Source organism: Bombina bombina, chromosome 6 (assembly GCF_027579735.1).
Source record: "Bombina bombina isolate aBomBom1 chromosome 6, aBomBom1.pri, whole genome shotgun sequence".
In the NCBI taxonomy this organism is placed as follows: Eukaryota; Metazoa; Chordata; class Amphibia; order Anura; family Bombinatoridae; genus Bombina; species Bombina bombina.
In genome coordinates, this window is record NC_069504.1 from 1,018,167,831 (window position 1) to 1,018,184,204 (window position 16,374).

General features: G+C 38.4%; 1 protein-coding gene across 1 annotated transcript in view; it reads right to left on the reverse strand.

Annotated features, from left to right (window-relative positions):
• Positions 1-16,374, reverse strand: part of TIGAR (TP53 induced glycolysis regulatory phosphatase) — a 43,016-nt gene that overhangs the window by 16,206 nt on the left and 10,436 nt on the right. Inside the window, exons 2-4 of the mRNA XM_053716210.1 lie at positions 15,896-15,933; positions 11,265-11,386; positions 9,084-9,161 (exon numbers count right to left, since the gene is read on the reverse strand). Of these exons, the coding sequence (XP_053572185.1) occupies positions 9,084-9,161; positions 11,265-11,386; positions 15,896-15,933 (238 nt within the window). The remainder of the gene's footprint in view (positions 1-9,083; positions 9,162-11,264; positions 11,387-15,895; positions 15,934-16,374) is intronic.

Consider the following 16,374-nt stretch of genomic DNA (forward strand, 5'->3'; position numbering starts at 1 on the left):
GATCCTGTACGTCCTTGAACCAGGCGTCTGAAAAAAAGAGACAGTCTGCCCTCTACATGATCCAATCCCGGATCGGGGGCCGCCCCTTCATGCTGATTTGTTTTCGTCAACCTTGTTATTCTGCTTGGATTTATTCCAGGACTGAGTGTAGAGATAGCACCATCCACCTTAGGAATGTAGCCCCACAAATCCAGTTGAGAGTCTGGGACTGGGAACAACTTTTTAAAAGGAGACGAGGGGGAAAAGGAAGAACCAATTTTTTCCCATTCGTTCTTAATTATGTTCGCCATCTTAACCGGCACAGGAAAAGTCAAAGGAACTTTCCTGTCTTTTTAAACTTTGTCTAATTTAGGTATCATAGGTTCTTCAGGCAGCGCGGCCTCTGGAACCTCTAACGTAGACAGAACCTTTGTTAATACAAAAAGTGCTCAATTTTAAATCTAAAAGGACGGTTCCTCCGCAGCAGGAGGCTTAGACGCTAAGGACTCCAACCCAGAAAGTTCACCCTCTGAAGCTACAGAGGTTAACTCATCATCGGATAACTGGGACATAATAGCTAAATCTGATAAATATTTAGATGACTCCGGGTTAGGAGAGCTATGTGTAACCTTTCTCTTGTGTTTGTTAGAGCGAGGTAATGCACTGAGGGCTGCAGACACTGCCGTTTTTTAACTGCGAGGCAAAGTCCGCAGGAAGAAGGCCCCCTCCAGATGGAGGATTAGATGTGCTACGGGGAACTGCATGTGTAGTGGATAATGTAGCAAGGGTAGTTATCTCACGGGACGCCAAGTCCTGAGAGGTAGACGCTCAGAGGGACTAAGAGCCTTAGCAGGCTTGTCTCACTTCTTAGACTTTATAACGGTGTTAAGGCATGTGAACATAATTGAGTGGGCGGGAAAACCACGGCCTCCTCACAATATAAACAGGTATGATTTAGTACAGAAGGAGTACCTTCTAACATGTCATTGTCTTCCATAGCTCAGGTTATACCCACAGAAGGACACAAATAAAAACGTTTTTTTATTATAAAAAAACTGCACCTTTATACTCCCAATGGCTGGGGCTCTCACCACCTCCAAGAGCCAGACAGTTAACAAAGGAAATGCTCTCCTCAGGTTCAAGTCTCAGCCAGAATGAAGGAAATGAACATAGACCTTCCCTTGCTATTACAAGTACAGCAAGTAATAGGAGCTGTGCAACACTTTCAAAAACGAAAATGAAACTTAAAAAACTGAAACCTGTTTGATCCAGCCAAAAACACACAGTCTATCAGCCCAGGAAAAAACAGAATTTATGCTTACCTGATAAATTTCTCTTGTGATGTATCGAGTCCACGGATTCATCCATACTTGTGGGATATTCTCCTTCCTAACAGGAAGTGGCAAAGAGAGCACCCACAGCAGAGCTGTCTATATAGCTCCTCCCTTAGCTCCCCCCCCCCCCCCAAGTCATTCGACCGAAGGCTAGGAAGAAAAAGGAGAAACTATAGGGTGCAGAAGTGACTGAAGTTTTTAAAATAAAAATATACTACCTGTCTTAAACAGACAGGGCGGGCCGTGGACTCGATACATCACAAGAGAAAGAAATTTATCAGGTAAGCATAAATTCTGTTTTATCTTGTAAGATGTATCGAGTCCACGGATTCATCCATACTTGTGGGATACCAATACCAAAGCTTTAGGACACGGATGAAGGGAGGGACAAGACAGGTACCTTAAACGGAAGGCACCATTGCTTGTAGAACCTTTCTCCCAAAAATAGCCTCCGAAGAAGCAAAAGTATTGAATTTGTAAAATTTGGAAAAAGAATGAAGCGAAGACCAAGTCGCCGCCTTACAAATCTGTTCAACAGAAGCCTCATTTTTAAAAGCCCATGTGGAAGCCACTGCTCTAGTAGAATGAGCAGTAATTCTTTCAGGAGGCTGCTGGCCAGCAGTCTCATAAGCCAAACGGATGATGCTTTTCAGCCAAAAAGAAAGAGGTAGCCGTAGCCTTTTGACCTCTCCGCTTACCAGAATAAACAAAAACAAAGAAGATGTTTGACGGAAATCTTTAGTTGCTTGTAAGTAGAACTTTAAAGCACGAACCACATCAAGATTGTGCAACAGACGTTCCTTCTTTGATGAAGGATTAGGACACAGTGAAGGAACAACAATTTCCTGATAGATATTCCTATTAGAAACAACCTTAGGAAGGAATCCAGGTTTGGTACGCAAAACCACCTTATCTGCATGGAAAACAAGGTAAGGTGAGTCACACTGTAAAGCAGATAACTCAGAAACTCTTCGAGCCGAAGAGATAGCTACTAAAAACAAAACTTTCCAAGATAGAAGCTTAATATCTATGGAATGCATAGGTTCAAACGGAACCCCTTGAAGAACTTTAAGAACTAAGGTTAGGCTCCATGGCGGAGCAACAGGTTTAAATATAGGCTTGATCCTAACTAAGGCCTGACTAAACGCTTGAACGTCTGGGACATCTGCAAGACGTTTGTGTAAAAGAATAGACAAAGCAGATATCTGTCCTTTTAAGGAACTTGCTGATAATCCCTTCTCCAATCCTTCTTGGAGAAAAAAAGACAATATTTTAGGAATCCTAATCTTACTCCATGAGTAACCCTTGGATTCACACCAACAAAGATATTTGCGCCAAATCTTATGATAGATTTTCCTGGTGACAGGCTTTCTAGCCTGAATCAGGGTATCAATGACCGACTCAGAGAAACCACGCTTTAATAGAATCAAGCGTTCAATCTCCAAGCAGTCAGACGCAGAGAAATTAGATTTGGATGCTGGAATGGACCTTGGATTAGAAGGTCCTGCCTCATTGGCAGAGTCCACGGTGGAACAGATGACATGTCCACTAGGTCTGCATACCAAGTCCTGCGTGGCCACACAGGTGCTATCAGAATCACCGAAGCTCTCTCCTGCTTGATTCTGGCAACCAGACGTGGCAGGAGAGGGAAACGGTGGAAATACATAGGCCAGATTGAAGGCCCAGGGCATCTATCAGTACCGCCTGGGGATCCCGGGACCTGGACCCGTAACACGGAAGCTTGGCGTTCTGACGGGACGCCATCAGATCCAAATCTGGTATGCCCCATAACTGAATCAGCTGGGCAAAAACCTCCGGATGGAGCTCCCACTCCCCCGGATGAAAAGTCTGACGACTTAGGAAATCCGCCTCCCAGTTCTCTACCCCTGGGATATGGATTGCTGAGAGATGGCAAGAGTGATCCTCCCCCCATCGGATTATTTTGGTTACTTCCATCATCTCTAGAGAACTCTGTGTTCCTCCTTGATGATTGATATAAGCTACAGTCGTGATGTTGTCCGACTGAAATCTGATGAATTTGGCCGCAGCTGGCTGAGGCCACGCCTGAAGCGAATTGAATATCGCTCTCAGTTCTAGAATGTTTATCGGGAGTAGAGTTTCCTCCCGAGACCATAAGCCCTGTGCTTTCAGGAAATTCCATACTGCACCCCAGCCTAGCAGGCTGGCATCTGTCATTACTATGAGCCACTCTGGCCTGCGGAAACACATTCCCTGAGACAGGTAGTCCTGAGACAACCACCAGAGAAGAGAATCTCTGGTCTCCTGGTCCAGATGTAGTTGAGGAGATAAATCTGCATAATCCCCATTCCACTGTTTGAGCATGCATAGTTGCAGTGGTCTGAGGTGTAGGCGGGCAAAAGGAACTATGTCCATTGCCGCTACCATGAGTCCATACACTGAGCCACTGATGGCCGAGGAATGGAATGAAGAGCTCGGCAAGTGGTTAAGAGTTTTGATTTTCTGACCGAAAAAATTTCATTTCTACCGAGTCTATCAGAGTCCCTAGGAAAGAAACTCTTGTGAGATGGAAGAGAGAACTCTTTTTTTATGTTCACCTTCCACCCGTGAGATCTCAGAAAAGCCAACACGATGTCCATGTGAGACTTGGCTAGCTGGAAAGTCGACGCCTGAATTAAGATGTCGTCTAGATAAGGCGCCACTGCTATGCCACGTGGTCTTAGAACCGCCAAAAAGGGACCCTAGCACCTTTGTGAAAATTCTGGGAGCCGTTGCCAACCCGAAGGGAAGGGCCACGAACTGGTAAAGCATGTCCAGAAAGGCGAATCTGAGGAATTGATGATCTCTGAATAGGGATGTGTAGATAAGCATCCTTTAAGTCCATGGTAGTCATATATTGACCCTCCTGGATCAACGGTAGAAAAGTCCGAATAGTCTCCATCTTGAATGATGGTACTCTGAGGAATTTGTTTAGAATTTTGAGATCCAAGATTGGTGTGAAAGTTCCCTCTTTTTTGGGAACCACAAACAGGTTTGAGTAAAACCCTAGCCCTTGTTCCGCTTTTGGAACTGGGCGGATCACTCCCATGGTATGTAGGTCTTCTACACAGCGTAAGAACGCCTCTCTCTTTGTCTGGTTTGCAGACAATTGAGAAATGTGAAATCTCCCCCTTGGGGGGGGAGTCTTTGAAGTCTAGAAGATATCCCTGGGACACAATTTCTAAAGCCCAGGAATCGTGAACATCTCTTGCCCAAGCCTGAGCGAAGAAAGAGAGTCGGCCCCCTACTAGATCCGGTCCCGGATCTGGGGCTACCCCTTCATGCTGTCTTAGAGGCAGCTGCAGGCTTCTTGGCCTTTTTACCCTTGTTCCCAGCCTGGTTAGGTCTCCAGACTGACTTGGATTGGGCAAAATTCCCCTCTTGCTTTGCAGCAGGGGAAGCTGAAGCAGGATCACCCTTGAAGTTCCGAAAGGAACGAAAATTATTTTGTTTGGCCCTCATTTTATTAGTTTTATCCTGAGGGAGGGCATGGCCTTTCCCTCCAGCGATGTCTGAAATAATCTCTTTCAGTTCAGGCCCGAATAGGGTCTTTCCTTTGAAAGGGATGTTCAAAAGTTTAGATTTTGATGACACATCAGCAGACCAGGACTTAAGCCATAACGCCCTGCGTGCTAAAATGGCAAAACCTGAATTCTTTGCTGCCAATTTAACCAGTTGGAAAGCGGCATCTGTAATGAAAGAATTAGCCAACTTAAGGGCCTTAATTCTATCCATAATATCCTCTAATGTAAAAAAAAAAACCGGTACTGTGCCTTTAAGAGAAAAAAAGATGCACAAACTCTGCAAAACAGTGTAAAAAAGCAGTAAACTTTACGAAATTTTTACAGTAGCATCATAAAGCCTTAGTAAGATTGCACAGCTAGACAAATAAACGATTAACCCCTTAATGTAAAAAACGGATTGACAATACGTCAAAAACCGGTAAAAAATGTTCAGCACCTTGCCACAGCTCTGCTGTGGCGCCTACCTGCCCTTTAGGAAAGATTTGTGGGGAAAAAAAAATTCTTTTAAGCCCTCAAACACAGCAGGACCCTCTGTAGAAGCAGCTGGATGTCTCTGAGTAAAAGAAACTGCGCAACTGAGGCGCGAAAATAGGCCCCTCCCACCTCACTCGATGTTATGGGGCCTAAAAGAAACACACCAGAGTGTTTCTAAACTAGCCATGTGGGTTAATAACCCTTAAATAAGCCACAATGACCCCTTAAAGTCCCTCAAAAAACGTTATGTTTGCAATAAAAAAACGTTTTTTTCTATCAGTGTCACCAGTAACCAATGAGCCCTTTATGCAAGCTGGGATTCCTACTAAGTGTCTGAATACAGCTTACCCTTCCCTCATGGGGATATTGCCAGCCTTTTCTAGAATTATCAGTCTGTCTAGAAAAAAATAGACTGAACATACCTCAATGCAGCTTAGCATGCAAACCGTTCCCCCAACTGAAGTTTTCCTGTACTCTTCAGCCCTTGTGAGAACAGCAGTGGATCTTAGTTACAAAGTGCTAAGATCATCATCCTCCTTGCAGAAATCTTCATCCCTTTTCTGCCAGAGAGTGAATAGTACACACTGTTACCATTTAAAATAACAAACTTTTGCTTGAGAAAATAAAAACTAACATTTTTGTCACCACACTCACTTTACCCTTCCTAGCAGTTAAGCAGGCAAAGAGAATGACTGGGGGGGGTAGAGCTAAGGGAGGAGCTATATAGACAGCTCTGCTGTGGGTGCTCTCTTTGCCACTTCCTGTTAGGAAGGAGAATATCCCACAAGTATGGATGAATCCGTGGACTCAATACATCTTACAAGAGAAAAACACACAAAACAGCATGTAAATAATTAATACACTGATTAATTAACCCCAACTGTTCAATAAACTCCCTTCAGAGGATATTAACCCTGGATCCTATCAAGGTATAAAGGAGCCACACTGTGACCCTGCTATAGCATTTTATGTGTAAAAATTTAAAAAATTATCTTACCTCCAGGATCCCTGCTGTGGAACAGAACACAGACTCTCAAGTGCGACAGTCTTATAGCAGCGCTCCTGACATGGACTTGAGTGAGAGAAAGCAGGCAGTGAAACTTGTCAACACTGATTGTTTAGGAGCTGTTAGCAGTAGTCTGGATGGTTTCACAGAAAAACTTTCCCTGCATCTCTAGACTCTAACTTTCAACAATACTCTCACTGAGAGGTTGACATGACTACTTAAAACTCCAGTCCTATCTCGAAGGACAGATACCCTTTTTTAGGACTCTCCGAATCTTCTGACACTTCTCTGCCACTCTTAACGTGACTAAAGGCAAAGAATGACTGGGGTAGTGAGGAAGTGGGAGGGATATTTAAGCCTTTGGCTGGGGTGTCTTTGCCTCCTCCTGGTGGCCAGGTGTTGTATTTCCCAACAGTAAGGAATAAAGCCGTGGACTCTCCCTATCTTAGGAAGGAAACGATGCATTTTATCCCAGTAATGATTATGGCTAACCTTGCCTTCTCCAGAGGCAAGGTGGGGAATGAAGTAAGTGTGGTTGCGCCTATGAATGCTCACCAACAAAGGCCAACAAGAAAGTCTAAAAGTGGATTATACAAATTTTAACTAAAACTAATAAACTCATAGACAGAGAGAAAATATAATACATTTTTATTATATTAAAAATTAATAGTTATACATATAAAACATTTATCACCTAAATCTAGTATATATATATATATATATATATATATATATATATATATATATATATATATATATATATATATATATATATATATATATATATATATATATATATATATATATATATATAAAACCTCTCTCTCAAAAATAAATAAATACTTAATATCCTAAAGATAGTTTCAATATAGATGACTGGCCAGTTCTAATATAATATTGAATGTATGTATTTAAAAACTATGCTATTTTAATCACCAAAAATGAAACTTTCAGCATAAAAACTTTCCGCACACAAGAACAGTATAGAAACTTAATTCAATTACCTAAAAGACTCTTATATAGGTGAAATATAACACTTATGAATAAATTGAAATATGGCACTGTGAATGCAGTAAAATGATATTTAGAACATATGCACTATAAATGAACCGTTGATGGTTAACATATAAGCTTATTTGTATGATTTACATAAAAGCTCATTTAATCATAAAGCAATGTCTTTATAATATATGTGAAATGCAGACACTGTTATCTGAGTAAGGCAAAACTTTCCATAGTTTAAACTTAAATAAGTTTTTCAAATTAATGTTCCAGTTACTTTATGAAAAACTTCTGCAAATACTGGTAAATGCTATTTGTAAATCCTTCCTTCAAATTGTTATTTGGTTATAACAGCTTCCAGATAGAAACAAAGTCTTACTTTGCGGTGCGAAATCCTCTCCTGCAGGTCTTAAATGCAAATAACTCCGCTCCTTATGTATTTCACGTCCCTTGGAACGCTAGCGGAAATCGGCTTTGACTTCAGGGGATTCCGATCGATAATTCTTCCGTTGAGTATCCTAGTGTCTTGGAACTGTTTCCCCAGAGTTATACGTTGGTTGTATGGAAAGAAAACGCTACGCGTTTCAGCCATCACTGCAGCCTTTTTCAAGCGATCTAATTTGCCTCCTCTGTACATTCTATTTAAACCTATATGTGCTAAATATCAGAATTTGTACTGCATTCACAGTGCCATATTTCAATTTATTCATAAGTGTTATATTTCACCTATATAAGAGTATTTTAGGTAATTGAATTAAGTTTCTATACTGTTCTTGTGTGCTGAAAGTTTTTATGCTGAAAGTTTTATTTTGGTGATAAAATAGCATAGTTTTTAAATACATACATTCAATATTATATTAGGACTGGCCAGTCATCTATATTGAAATTATCTTTAGGATATAGAGTATTTATTTACTTTTGATTTATATATATATATATATATATATATATATATATATATATATATATATATATATATATATATATATATATATATATATATATATATATATATATATATATATACTAGCTTTAGGTGATATATGTTTTATATGTATAGCTATTAATTTTATATATTTTTAATATAATAAAAATTAATTATATTTTCTCTCTGTCTGAGTTTTAGTTAAAATTTGTATAATCCACTTTTAGACTTTCTTGCTGGCCTTTGTTGGTGAGCATTTATAGGCGCAACCACGCTTACTTCATTCCCCATATTTCTATAACATTATTATCAATTTTTTTAGGTTTTATTGATATAGTATGGCTGCTTAGTGGATATACTTTAATACACTATTATCAATATCTTATATTGTTTATTCTGAGTACCTTCTCCAGAGGCAAGCATGAATTGGTTACTCCAAATAAGGTAAGAGGTGCGTGGAGTTTGACTATTGAAAAACAATGGCAGCAAACAATTTGTTTTAAAAATCTTTAGAGTTGGCTGATGTGTTATAGAAACACAAGAGCAATTTTTATAATTACAAGGTGTTTAGTGTCCCAGTTTATAGTTTCTGAACTTTATAATGCATTAAATAGAAGGTGTAATCAGTAACACTCAGTATATTAGATACTTTAAATACACGCAAACATATTGTATATATATATATTTTAGACCTATGTTTACAGCGCTGCAGTATTGGTTTGCGTTCTACAAATAACGGATAATAATAACTGATAATATATTTATTATGTATAAATTTCTTTAGGTATAAATGTCCTTGTAAGTAAATAATGTGCTCTCACCCTTTCCCGAAGCCGTGCATCATAGGTAATTGTAATATCTTTGCAGTGGATGTTGTTTTTCAAAATGTTACTTGTTGTCTGTATGACAAAAACAAATAAAATTAATCTGCTGAGTGAAGAAATAAAATATAAATAAAATTTACATAAAAATACAATCTGACAACAAAAAAGCAATTTATTCAGACTGTTATCTTAAAAAAAAAGAGACATGAAAGTCAAAATTAAACTTTCAAGATTAAAATTGTATTTAGTTCTCTTGGTGACCTTTGTTGAAAAGCAAACCTAGGCAGACTCAAGAAAGTGCACTTCTTGCTCGCTATATTGCAGCAGTTTACAGCAATATTTGTAACGATCTTATACATTGTTGCAAATACTGCTGTCCTCTATTGCTCAACAATGTATAATATTGTCACCACAAACATTGCTGCCATTTTTGTTCTTTAGCACGTTAATAAAGCTTTCCATTTTACGATTGAGTGCACTGGAGTTGCCAGCGGGGACCAGGACTGTAATGGCTACTATCCACTCTGCAGCACGCCCAGTCTCAAACTCACGCTGAGGCCCCACTCACAAACCACCAGCCTCCTGGAAGTGCCCCCCCAAGAAGACATTTCTGGAGATGCCACTGATAGATTGCAACCCTGTTCATACTTTGATTGTGTTACAGGTCTGGACTGGCCATTGGGCAAACTGGGCAAATACCTGGTGGGCTGACTAATTAGCTTAGCTCCACCGCAGTAGCAGCAATTCTGTTCCTACAGACCCAGCAATGCGGGAGGACACTGCAGGTAAGAGCGGCCTGCCGACTGGCCATTGAGTTAATTATTAATAGATTATTAAAATGTAATCGTCTTTTAAAAATAAAATTGCGCCCCTGCTTGCACTGCTCACAACGCTGACAGAATGTCAGCACTTCTGTGACAGATCACAGTGCAGAGAGCTTCATGTCAGGATTGGAAATTGGGCATACCGGGTCCCCTCCCACCGATCACCTGCACACGTTAAATGTGGTGGTATTATTACTATTGGTCTCAAAGATTCATCCAAAGGTTTACTGCATTGCAGTCAAGTGGCTTATTTTAGTAACTGGCCGGCCCAACGGTGCTTCAATGCTATCTTTTACTGCCTCCTTCAAGGAACTGCAGCTGCAGCTCTTAGCTCCTGGCAGAGCAATACTAGCAATACCTGCCCTAATAACTTGCTAAGCACTGCATGGCAGCTTGATTGTTCATGAAAACGTATATACATTATATATATATATATATCTTATTTCCTTTCCCCTTTTATAGTGTTATATTTAGCTCACAACTACATATATTTATATATAGTTTGAGTAGTGTTGGGTATTTTTGTCGCTTGTCCTAAGTATCCCTCTGCAGCCATTCTATTCCAACCTTTCTCAAAGAACTGAAGTCCTCATCCGTCTGAAAAAGGCGTGAGCTACCGACCATAGCTCAGCAAGCAGGCAAAGTAATCTCTGCCTTCCCATATTATCTTCACACTTAGGGTTGCTTTGTGCTTGCTTGTCTATAAACTTAGTATGTATGCTGGGCTTTTTTTTTTTAAATCAAGATTTATCTATGAGGTAGTACCAATTTAAAGAACAGTGGTGTAACTTGCTGGATTTGATTCTCAACCTGTGCGTGAAATAAAATAAGCTCTATATGAGCTCTATTTAATGAAAGACATTGACAAAAAAATTAGTGTTTTGAGTCAAAACGTCTGGTGTAACAGGAAAAAGGCAATTTTGTCCTGAAACCTATTTTTATATCTCTGTAGAAATATAAACATAAAGGGCACTGCTATCATTACCCTTGTCATTTTTGTTTATTGTCAAATAACAAATTGGGGGTAGGCTGCTCTGACTTAAAATGCCCGGGTCTATATTTGGTCCAAGTCCGGCCCTGTTGTGTTATATTACAACACAATCAAATCTCTTTTATTCTTCATTTTGTTATGGACTTAGATATGTCAGTAATTACATTATTTTTAGCTTTTACCTTAGAGCACCCTTGTTTTATGATAGATAGATTATATATATATATATATATATATATATATATATATATATATATATATATATATATATATATATATACACACACACACATTATAATATTTGTTTTTATACGAAACAATAACTCAATAAGTCAAAATAGAGGGAAGAAGAAATGTACTTGCTTGTTTTGCACGTGTCAGGTCACTTGAGAAGACATGAGTAAAGTTAACATTACTAAGGAATCTGCCAGCAGCATCTGCCTGTTTAAGGCCTATCTCAGAGAGAGGCTCGTCTATTCCTTGGCCTGAAATTAAAGAAAAAAAGAAAAATTAAATCTGAATGGTATTCAAAGTAAATTAGAATATGCTTTATATTTATATTCTTTATAGTAGTATCTATTACATGCAATTAAATTAAATTTGGTGTATACTGTCCCTTTAAGTTCAAGTATTACTGATCACAATTTGCATAGCTTAGAGCACAAAAGGCAGAGAGGTGAAATGACAGACAAAACGAGGAATACTTATCTCAGGTTGAAGGATAGTAGGTTCGATAGAAACTAGGGATCCAGCAGTGGCGGCACAGACAAATACTATAATGCTATAAGGGAATTAAAACACCTCAGCGATATGCACAAAGCTCTCCTGGCTTTCATGTAGTGAGGAAAAAATGAAACACTGAGTCGCAGTGTAGCGTAGATCCAAAAGTTTACTGGAACAGAGCCAATGTAGAACGATAAGGTGCTCCCTAATGCCTGACGCATAAGTTAGCACTTTACTTAGAATAAATGATGGGAAATCAATTGAGCTTCTAGATCATATCTATAGTCAAAAATATATATTTATGTTTTAATTAACTCCTGAATGATCCTTTCCTTCATTTATTCAGACTAAACAGAAACAGCACTGACCTTGATCTTCACTTATAAATGCAGACAGGGATCCCCTATTCCCTACTCATATGTATAAACAAGTCTGTATAGCTACAAAATTCATATAAACAGACTTTTATTAGCCCATCAGCTCAATAGCTCTGTCTACGGAGAAAGAGATGGAGTTGATACAGTTGAATGTAGCACAGTTACCACTATAGTGATAGTTTATGATAGATAGATAGAATCCATGCATTAAGCACTTAAAATAACCCAATGTGCCTGGGTGCACTTTTGTTTTAAAACTTAAATACTAAAATTATGATGAAAAAACCCCCACTCATGGGGCTTATTTATACAAAAATATTTACACTTTTTTTTTTATTACAATTTAGCGTTATTCAAGTGTTTGTTATGTCAATGTTTTGGCTTGATGCATAAGCCTTTTTATAAAGGCTTGTGTATCAAACGGAAACAAAGACATCACATATAGCAGATAAAAATTTGTATATATATATATATATATATATATATATATATATATATATATATATATATATACACACACACACATACACACACACACACACCCATACATACACTGGCGGGTAAAAGTTTGGGGTCACTTAGACATTTCCTTGTTTTCCATGAAAACGTACATAAAATGAGTTTGAATAGGAAATAGTCATTGACAAGTCTAAAAATAATGATTTTTAAAGTACAATAATAATTGTGTCTTCATCAAAGAATCCTCCATGTGCAGCAATTACAGCATTGCAGACCTTTGGCATTCTAGGTGTCAGATTTTTGAGGTAATCTGAAGTTGAATTGGCCTGATGGGCACTTGTTACGTACCATATGGTCAAGCTGCTTCCAAAACAGCTCAAAAAAGGGTTGAGATCTGGTGACTGTGCAGGCCACTCCATTAAAGACAGAATACCAGCTGACTGATTCTTCCCTAAATAGTTCTTGCATAGTTTGGAGCTGTGCTTTGGGTCATTGTCCTGTTGTAGGAAGAAATTGGCTCCAATCAAGCGCTGTCCACAAGGTATGGCATGGCGTTGTAAAATGGAGTGATAGCCTTCCTTCTTCAAGTCCCTTTAACCCTGTATAAACCTCCCACTTTACCACCACCAAAGCACCCCCAGACCATAACTTTGCCTCCAACATGCTTGACAGATGGTGTCAAGCACTCCTCCAGCATTTTTGTTCATTTGGTCTGCGTCTCACAAATGTTATTCTTTGTGACCCGAACACCTCAAACCTGTCTATCCATAACACTTTTCAAATCTTCCTCTGTCCAGTGCCTGTGTTCATTTGTCCATCTTAACCTTCTCTTTTTATTGGCTGGTCTGAGATATGTTTTTTTTCTTTGCAACTCTGCCTAGAAGGCCAGCATCTCGGAGTCGTCTCTTCACTGTTGACGTTAAGAAAGGTGTTTTGGAGGTACTATTTAATGTCAGATGAGGACTAATGATGCACCGAAATGAAAATTCTGGACCGAAACCGAAAATCCGGGATGCACTTGGCCGAAAACCGAAACTGATACCGAAAATGTATTTATTCAAATGAATCTTTTTTATTTTATTTTTTTTGCATAATTAGAGCCAATAAAAAAGCCCAACCTTTTATTGAAAGTAACACACTAAAATTATACAAAAATATCTTAAAACAATAATATGGTACACAATAATTTTACCAAGACAAAAAAAAAACAGGCAAAAAATAATGCCATTTTTGGCCAAAATGTTTCTGCGACCAAAATTTTGGTGCATCCCTACTTAAAACAATTATAAATATCAATATACCGTATTATTCTTCATTTAGTTCTATGTAACAGAATCATATTTAACAGGTTTTTTTTTTACCAATTATCCAAATAAAGTATAGTCCTAGAACAGTAATTCAAGTAATAAACTTAAACAGCAGCTCTAGGCTAGCATCAAATTTTAAACATGCTATACAATAATTTTACCGAAAATAACAGGCAAAAAAAAACGAAAAACGAAATAGCCAAAAATGCCATTTTCGGCCGAAACTTTCTGCGGCCGAAATTTTGGTGCATCCCTAATGAGGACATTTGAAGGGTCTGTTTCTCAAACTAGACACTCTAATGCATTTGTCTTCTTGCTCAGTTGTGAACCGGGGCCTCCCACTCCTCTTTCTATTCTGGTTAGAGCTAGTTTGCGTTGTTCTGTGAAGGGAGTAGTACACAGAGTTGTATGAGATCTTCAGGTTTCTAGGCAATTTCTCGCATGGAATAGCCTTACTTTTACAGAACAAGAATAGACTGATGAGTTTCAGAAGAAAGTTTTTTTTGTTTATGGTCATCTTAAGCCTGTAATCGAACCCACAATTGCTGATGCTCCAGATACTAAACTAGACTATTGAAGGCCAGTTTTATTACTTTTTTAATTAGCACAGCAGTTTTCAGCTGTGATAACCTAATTGCAAAAGGGTTATCTAATGATCAATTAGACTTTTTAAATGATAAACTTGGATTAGCAATTGCCTTTGGAACACAGAACAAATGGTTGCTGATAATGGGCCTCTGTACACCTATGTAGATATTACATTAAAAATCAGCAATTTCTAGCTACATTAACAATGTCTACACTGTATTTCTGATCAATTTAATGTTATTTTAATGGACATAAAAAAGTGCCTTTCTTTTAAAAACCAAGGAAATGTCTAAGTGACCCCAAACATACATACATACACACACACACATATATATATATATATATATATATATATATATATATATATATATATATATATATATATATATATATAAACACAATTAGCATAAAACTGGTTAATTTGGGCCAATGGAACAGTTTTGCATAATAAACAGGAAACATTATTAACTGCAGAAAGTTTTTAGGGCTGCAGTATGTTCCCTAGAGGTCCCTTCTAATGGGTCAGTCAAATTAAGTGGGGGTACAGACATGACTGCAAAATAATAAGCAAAACTGCACGTAATTGGAAATAAAGATATATTCCAAAACTGAATTATATTATCAGTGTATTTGCACAAAATACAACAAATAGCCTATAAAAAACACCTCAGAACCCTAGAAAAAGCAAAATAACTTCCCTCAGACAAACATTTTTTATTACCCATCCCCTCAGCAGCTCTTACGAAGGTACTCATATAAAGGGTTAATACTGGGCCCAGATAGCTTGAAAGGACTGAAGACAGGCCTAGAGAAAATGCTCAGTCACTTGGAGATCCGGTGAGGGAAGAGAGAAAGGGTGCCAAAGGGGGCGGAGCCAAAGTCCAGAATGATCTGCAGGCTAAGGTCTGTGAGAATAAAAACTCTAAAACACACCGTACACATATTATATTGAATAAAATCCCCCCTTTGACCCCCAACCTCATCCATAATGAATGAGCTGAACCACTAACTGCATAAGGCAAAAAGCGGTTTTCAGAGACAGTGTAGCTTTTTTGTTCTGTGAGGGAATATAGTGAACCCAGGACAAAGAACATTCTGAGGGATTTTAACTCTGAATTCCATAATTGTTGGTGTTAAACACATAGGTAAAGCACTAGGTGTAAATGCTGAGAACCCCCAACTATGTAGTACCTATACAAGAAGAGTACTACCTGAAATCGTCCCTGAGTGAAGATGGAAGAGGGGTACTGGGTGTCAAGTCAGGTCTGAGCTCCCAATAAATAGTTAGATAGAAAATAATAAAATCTTGGTTGCAGTGCACCTCTCTCAACCTCTCTCCTTGGAGGTCAAGAACAAACGGAGTGGGGAGAGGAGGTGGGAGGGATTAAAGCTCTTGTGAGGATTCTTGACCTCCTCCTAGTAGCAGGAAATAAATCCCACGTTTTATGGACACCTAGGAACTCTCCTCATCTTAAGAAAGAATTTTTTTTTTTACATATTTATAAATTAGGTCTCTGTAAAATGTTTAATTTTTACTCACCTTGAAGCAACTTTTCTTTATTGTATCTTGTTTCCCCACTGGTTGAAGAAAAATAAAAGAAAGCTAAATTGCAGGAACCAATAAATACTCCAACCAATGTAGCAACATAATTTGTTATAATACAAATACAGATAGAAAACAAGAACCAAAACCAGTAATAGTACTATCTTTGCAGAGCTCTCTTCCTATTCAAAACTGTATCTGAACTTATCCTTAGCTCCTGGGCTCCTTAAAGGGATACTAAACCCAATTTTTTTTTCTTCAATTATTCAGATAGAGCATGCAATTTTAAGCAACTTTATAATTTACTCCTATTATCAACTTTTCTTCACTCTCTTGCGATCTTAGCTTAGGAGCTGGCCCATTTTTGGTTCAGCACCTGGGTAGTGATTGGTGGCTAAGGAGTCTATTTATCAAAGGCTTTGCCTGCCTTCGCCCCCCCCCCTATGACTGCAGGTTCTCACGAGAGAACCTGCAGT